At 47.4% G+C, this 7,649-nt stretch overlaps 1 protein-coding gene across 1 annotated transcript; it reads right to left on the bottom strand.

The window, feature by feature from the left end:
* Positions 1 to 3,652: 3,652 nt before the first annotated feature.
* Positions 3,653 to 7,438, bottom strand: palm1a (paralemmin 1a). Its single transcript, XM_032572336.1, has 10 exons — positions 7,392 to 7,438; positions 7,114 to 7,153; positions 6,499 to 6,579; positions 6,058 to 6,197; positions 5,852 to 5,915; positions 5,723 to 5,744; positions 5,591 to 5,659; positions 5,419 to 5,493; positions 4,662 to 4,793; positions 3,653 to 4,245 (listed from the first exon to the last, which is right to left on the bottom strand). The coding sequence occupies exons 1-10, from the start codon at positions 7,421 to 7,423 to the stop codon at positions 3,653 to 3,655; spliced, it is 1,248 nt and encodes a 415-aa protein (XP_032428227.1). The 5' UTR covers positions 7,424 to 7,438.
* Between the last annotated feature and the right edge of the window lie 211 nt (positions 7,439 to 7,649).

Genomic DNA, 7,649 nt, shown 5'->3' with positions numbered 1-7,649 from the left:
TATACCTGGGATTGTCTCCACACCTGATCACCTTCAATAATCAAACTGTTTGATCAGCCCTGGTTTCTCTCTAGTGAGAATAAATAGATGCATTCAGACGATGAGTTTCATCTTTATGAGACACAAACTGAGCAACATGATTATTTACATTGAGGTTTTCACATCCTCTATTTCTATTTTCTTTATTCTGTGTGTGTGTGTGTGTGTGTGTGTGTGTTAGGTTGTCTGAGGATAAATTGGTTCAGTTTCATCATTTATGTTTAAACAATAAAAGATTCATGATAACCATCGAGTTTGATGCTTCTTGGACTAAATAACTGAATAAATTCAGGTTTCAGGTTTCAGTGTATTTAGGTGAGTTTTGATGCCTTCTAGTTTGTTATTGTCCGTATTAAAAGTGGCTGCCGCACATTTTCACTGCAGGTAAAAAGTTTGCATATCTTTATGCAAACTTTCACACCACGTTCATTTTATACATGTTGCCTTTGTGTAAAATATGGCACCACATATTTTTTGTGTGTACGCACACTTTATGAGGCCCTGAGGGGTTTTTTTGCGCCGCACTTTTCTGTTTTTGTTTTTGAGTGTGAAAGCTGCGCAGAGTTTAAAACAGAATTCAGTTCTGGTTCTGAAGCTGAAGGACTTAACGACAGGTTCCGATGGTTCTCCCGGTTCTGGTTTATGTTTGAGCTGGTTTCCCAGGTTGTTCTGCTCTTCATGAAGGTTTTGGTTTCTTTACTGTCGGAACCAGAACCAAACCCAGCAGTCGGACAGATGGAGTACCAATAAAATTTAAACCGTCAGCTCTGATTGGTTGAGGCAGAAAATAAACAGCAAAGGAGCCGCAGCTGTAGGGGCTGGGCTAAAATTCTACTCTCAATAACATCATCGATTAGCAACACAGGTAGCTGACATCATCATGATGTCACACAAGTAAGAACACGTAAAGACAAGCAGGACTCACCGAAGATCCACCAGACGAATCAGAGCGACCGGGAGAGTGTGTGTGTCTGTGTGTGTGTGTTGCTGAGTAGGGGAATTAGACAGGAATTCTGCTGATCGACAGAAACACAGACACAATATTTGCCCCACCACCCCCCGCGTTACCCCTCCCCCACCTTGCCCTTATGTCAACACACAAACACACACACACACACAGGTTTGTATTTCTATCCATGTCGGGACTTGGTTCTGACTTCACTTCCTGTCAGGACCGCCATGTTTACTGAACCAGCTGGCAATGCGACCTGGACTTCCTGCTGACCTGTTTCAGCAGAATGTGTGGGCCATGTGAACTATGACCTCAGTCAACCAAAGCAACTGGGATGTACCACACTAGACTTAGACTTGTACTTTATTGATCCCTTGGGAAGACTCCCTCAGGAAATTGAAGTTACCAGCAGCTCCCAGGCAAAAAACAGGGATAACACACAGTAAGCAAAGGTGCAAAAGAATACAAAAATACAAATTAAATACTAAGGTACACACTAAATGTGAGTAACCAAAACCTTAAATTATGCAAGAAAAACCTTAAATTATGCAAGAAACAAGGAATAAGAATATAGAATATAAGAATATAAGTAAATATAAATACAACACAAAAAAAATATAAGAATTTGGCGGATAGATTGACCAGTGATACCAAGCCTTCAACACACTGATCTGAATCCTCAGCGGGTCCAGATGTTCCGATTCTGACCCTGATGGGTCTTAAGGATTTTATCATCATGATTCCTCAGATTTTTATCATCAGAAACTATAAAGTCAGAATCTGAACTGTAACACACACAGCTGCCTGCAGGTGGCAGCGGCTGGACTTTATGACAGGTGAGATTTAGAATAGAAAAATATCCTATTGCGCTGCCAGCAGCAGCCTGAACCGTTGATACCAGGCAGGCTGGATCCACGCTTTCATGTTGTTGACGCCAAATTGTGACCTGACCCTCCGAATATTGCAGCAGAAATCCAGACTCATCAGACCAGGCAACGTTTTTCAAATTCTCTATTGTCCAGTTTTGGTTACATTTGTGTGAATTGTAGCCTCAGTTTCCTGTTCTTAGCTGACAGACGGTGTGGTCATCTGCTGCTGTAGCTCATTCGCCTCAAGGTTCTACGTGTTGTGCGTTCAGAGATGCTCTTCTGCAGACCTCGATTGTAACAAGTGGTTACTTGAGTGATGGTCGGTTTGAACTGCAGCAGATCGTGTTGGCCATGTCTACATGCGTAATTGCATTGAGATGCTACCATGTGATTCCACATTTGCATTAATGAGAAGTTGGACCGGTGTACCTAATAAAGTGGCCAGTGAGTGTAGGTTTAGGTCATTTAATTAGCTCTACATCCTTAAGAAAATGAAAACATTATGTTGTTTTATTACAGAATTTATCTTCTATGGTGCCAGTAATGCCAGAATTAATAATAAATAAAGACTTTGTTGTATTCTGACTTAGTGATGTAAATATATCAGTTGTGTTACCACCTCCATGCCACTAGAGGCAGTAGTAGACCTAGAAAGATGCAACTGTCAGGAGCAGATTTAGAAGTACACAGAATTTAAAAACTGTGAGCTGCGCTGAAGTAAATAAAAGAGAGAAGTTCAAATACATGCTGAGAGTGAAAATCCTTCTTAAAGATGAAGATATATCACAGATTTCAAAAGAAAATAAAACGGAGACCATGGATAATATAGGAAATAGCGCCCCCTTCACTTCTGGAGTGCAATGGTTCGATTTCCAAATATGATACTGGTCTGCCATGTGGTCTGGCCCCACCCCTTCCTGTTTGTTGCAGGAAGGTGGACTTGCTTCCCCAGGAATCCAAGCTGTTATCAGCTGCACAGGCCACAATGGGCCCCATTGGGGGAACCATGGCTCTTCTTTGACCAGTCTGATCAGAATGAACTGGACCCATTACATTCAGAAAGCAGCTGACAAGATCCATGACTTACAGTTCAGAGGATAAGAGAGAATCCAGAAAAGACAGCAGAGGTCAGAGGTCAGAGAAAACAACCAATGGCTTTCACCGAGAGCAGGAAGAGAAGAAGAAGGTGAAGAGGACGCAGCAGGGAGACCTTCATCCTGACAGATGACCTCCTGGGTGGCCTCTGCCTGGTGGTTACCATGGTGACAGCAGGTCCCAGGCGTGGTGCCCACCTACAGGTTCTGTAGAAGAAGAGAAACAGGAAGAGCTGATGGTGCTGCCGGCCGGTCTGCATGGAGCCACGGGTTCTGATGGAGTCACAGTCTGGGTCCGCTAACTGAGGCAATTCAGTACCAGGTTCTGTTTCTGGTTCTGCTGTGAGGTCCGGAATCAGGGCCCGGCCAGAACACCCAACCGGGCAGTCAGAGAGAAGAAACCCAGAAACTATCTGAGAGCCACCAAGGCTGGGAGCAGCTGGATCACCAGTCAACAATACACACACACACACACACACACACAGCTTCACGGTAACTTCATTTTATTTCCTCTTTTAGGAAACAGACAGGCATACAGGCGAACACACCTGGAGAGTGGAATACTAACATGCTAATGCTAATGTACTTAAGTGTTCTCAGTACTTGTTGAAGTGACAGCAGAAAACAGGAAGTGATGTCATGTTGCTAAAGGGAAAGGTGGAGTGGGCGGAGTTAGTTCAGTCTCAGTCATGTGATGATCACATGATGCTGCAGCATTTACACGGCTGCTTCTTCTTCCCTGCTGCCACCCTTCCCTCCGCCGCCGCCTCCCCGTTGCTCGCCATCACCGTTTCTGGAGCTTTGGTCGGTGTGGGCGGGGCAGCAGAAGGCGGGGCAGCAGAAGGCGGGGCAGCAGAAGGCGGGGCAGCACAGGCAGGTGGATCTACCTTTCCATCTCCGTCATCGATGAGCACCAGCTCCGCCTTCACCGTGCCCTGCAGCCCCAGAACCTTCCTGGTCTCGTCCTCGTCCTCCACATCCTGGTATCCCATGAACACCATGGTAACCGGGTTCTCAGCGCTGGCCTCAGCCACGTCCAGCTCCTCGCCGGCCACCGCCTCCAGCCCTGTGATCTCTGCGGCGACGGCCGGGGCGTGACTGGGGGTCCGTGTGGACCCTGGTTCTGGTTCTGGCGGAAAGTCCAACTCCCTCAGGACTTCTCCTGTTGGCAGGGAGGCTGCCGTGGTGACGGGATGTGACATCACCGAGGCCTCGTCAGCTTTGTGGATGAGCTCCTCCACCTCAACGGAGCTGAGCAGGTGAGCGTCGTCCCCGTTCATCTCATGGACCACTGGGGACGGGGACGGGACGGGGACAGGGACGGGGACGGGGACGGGGACGGGACGGGGACAGGGACGGGACGGGGACAGGGACGGGGACGGGGATGAGGACGGGGACGGCACGGGGACAGGGACGAGACGTTAGAGGGACACTAGACACACCTGCTGCTGAAGGACCAATAGCAACGCAGCACTGGATGACATCACACCGTGCACCACTGCAGCCCTGCCCTCAGCTGCAGAACAGATTGTTGCTTCTCTTGCATCATCCTGATGCCAGCAGTAACTTTAGGAGAAGGACACAGAGTCATAACAACCAGACGTTTTCATGTTAAATCTGAAGCCATCTTCCTCCTCCTCCTCTTCCTCTTCATCAGGCTCCTTGTCTCTTCTCCTAAAGCGCGCTCAGCTTTCTGTTAAATCTCACCTTTCTGTTCATCTTCATAAACTTTGACCCCTTGATCGGAGAGGTCAACAGGAAGTTTGGTGTTAGTGGAAAGAACTCTGGTTTCCCCCGTCACTCTGTCCCGCTCCACTTTAATCTCCACTGAGTACATGGCTGGAGGACAGGAAGTGGAGGACAGGAAGTAGTCAGAGAGGATGCACATGGTAAACAGTGTGAAGGAGGCACAGAAATAAAGAGCTGTTAGACACAGATGCTAACCAGGAACTCATGATGTCAGCACCAGCCTGACCTCTGACCTGATCAACCAGCAGTCTGCGTCACCTGGTTAGTATTTCTAAACTGGAATTGAATTACAACACATTGACAGAAAGCTAATGGTGACTGTGGCTACAAACTGGTTAGCAGGCCCATAAAGCTGTAGGTAATATGTTATAATACAACTATTTATTTTCATAGCACAACACTATTAATAATCCTGTAATTATCATGTTATAATGCCTTTAACACATTGTAAACCTGTTACCATGTTATAAACATGTAGTTAACACACTGTAGAGCTGTAGTGAGCACATTTTAAACCTGAAAAGCCATGCTAATATGAGGTCACCTGTTGCGTTGCCATTGTAAAACCTGTAACATCTTAACCGGTAGTTAACATGTTATAAATGTGTAATTGACATGTAATAAACTTGTAGTTAACATGTTATGAGGCTGTAGATCACCTACTGGCCTGTTCAGGTGTAGTTTACTTGGATTACATGCTGGACATCTGACTCACCTTTCTTCATCTCACCCCGGGCTTCTCTTGATTTACTGACTTTAAGACTTTTGTGAACTTTGACCTCTGCAGGGTCTCATGGGACAAATGGGGAAGACAGAGACAGAATGTGATGTCATCACTCTTTATTGCAATCTGATTACTGTATCCTGATTGGTGTAACTGCTCCCACCTTGGATCACCTGACCTGACGGCTTAGCTCCGCCCAGCTCCATTCTGCTGTGACCTTTGACCTCAACAGCTGATCAGAGACATGAGTTAAATGTAGAAGCAACACAATAAGAAGCAGAGAATAAGTAGTTACCTGGATCAGGTGTTGACATCACCTGGAGGCACAGAGACAGGACGTAAACCTCCACAATCACACTTGAAACAGCTGAGACATTTCAAAATAAAACAATCCCAGTGAGATTGAGTGAGCGTATTTACTCACAACAGAGTGTGTTATGGTCTGAGAGACAGGTCCAGTTTCCAGACTGGAGACTTCCTGCTCCAACCTGCAGACAAAAAGCAAAAATAAACAGAAATAAAGAAAAAGAAACAGAAAAAAACCAGAAAATAAACAAACCAATCAATAAACTCACAAATTAACGTAGTACAATGAAGGACTAGTAAAGCCGCTGTGAAACCAGATCAGACCTCCTGATGGACTCTTCCAAGGTTCTGCTTCTGGCCTCGTCCTCCTCCAGCTGACTCCGGACCTGGTCCGGGTCCCGGTTCTGGTTCTGGTCCGGACCAGTGGGTCCTTCCAGCAGCCAGCGCTCCCTCAGAACTTTCGACTGAAGAGACAGACACAGCGACACCTTCAGGTGACAACATGGCTCTGTGTTGGTACCGTCTGTTGGTACTCCTACCCGGACTGACTTGGCAGCCATGTTTGTTTTGGCATCAACAGAATAAACACAGCCCCATTTAGGCCACGCCCCCTCAGCCACACTCTGACGTTTGAAAGAAGGGTTAACTCTCGCAGGATTCAAATGGACTTTTTTTTTTAAACTTAAAATCAATTTGACCTTTGATCTTGGCCAATCAAAGCCTGCAGACATCTGGTGAGTTGCCATGGTTACCAGTAGAACCAACCTTCAGGTGCTGCAGAGCTCTGCGTTCATCCTCCAGCTGGCGCCGCTTGTTCTCCATCTCCGTCTGCCACTTCCTCTTTTCCTGAGGTATGATGGGAAACTGAGTCAGTTTGGCCTCAGTGAACCAGAACCAGAACCTGAACCTCTCACGACTCGTCAGTGCCCTGATGTCAGAGGTTGTGTGTGTCTGATGCTGTTATTTTGAAAGGGTTGAGGAGGTGCTTCCTGCTGGCAGACTGCCAGTGTGTTTGTCTCTGAGTGGTTCTGAATAAAGCTGGCCCGGTTTGAATGCAGAATTTTCCTGGACTGGATCCATACCAGCATCGATTGGACCCGGCCGCTGGAGGCAGAGAACCCGTCTGTTTCTCCTGAGAGCCTGGCTAAACCCGGTCCGGTTCTATAGAACCTTCCAGGAGCCTGACCTCCGACCCGGTCTGAACCCACACAGAACGGGTTGGGTTCTGTCTCTGTAGGAACCCGACCCGTTCTGTCTGCTGGTATCAGTTCTGATCGAAGTCTGTTTGTTCTTTCAATCAATCAGTTTAATTGATGGGAAGACCGGTTTGCAGTGAGGACAGGTTCTGGTTCTTTTGGGTCGGTTCTGTTCAGAACTCACCGCGAGCTGCTGCAGACGGTTCTGATGAGCCTCCATGGCGCTGAAACACAGAAAGAGTCGGGTCACACTTGGTTCTGATGGTAAACCCAAAGTTCTGGTCCAGGTTTTGAGTCCTCACTTGTGTGGATCAAGAGAAACTAACAGCTTCTCTACGTGGATGTTCAGAACCAGAACCACAGCCGGTGGGTCAAATTGGCCTGCTCTGGTTCTGACCGGAAGCTCCGCCCCACCCACAAGGAAACAGGAAGACCCTTTCAAAACAAGAGTCAGAACCTCACCAGAGAGGTTCTGCTGGACTCCAGAACCTCATCGGACCGTCTGAGGCTGCAGGAGGTCGGATCAGAACCTCTGCTGATGTTCCTGCAGCTGACCTCACCACGAACTTTGACCTCCAGGTGAGATGACCTCAGAGAGCCGCTGGGCCTGTGGAACACCAGCAGGCAGCGCTGACCTCTGACCCTGAGGCTCCACCCCTTTCGCTTCTGTTTTGAAAACCTCACCGGAAGTCGTGCTGCCTGCGGGCGTCCACCTTGATG

This window comes from Xiphophorus hellerii, chromosome 9 (assembly GCF_003331165.1).
Source record: "Xiphophorus hellerii strain 12219 chromosome 9, Xiphophorus_hellerii-4.1, whole genome shotgun sequence".
NCBI lineage: Eukaryota > Metazoa > Chordata > Actinopteri > Cyprinodontiformes > Poeciliidae > Xiphophorus > Xiphophorus hellerii.
The sequence above is the reverse complement of the archived record's forward strand: the minus strand, read 5'-3'. Positions and strand labels throughout refer to the sequence as shown.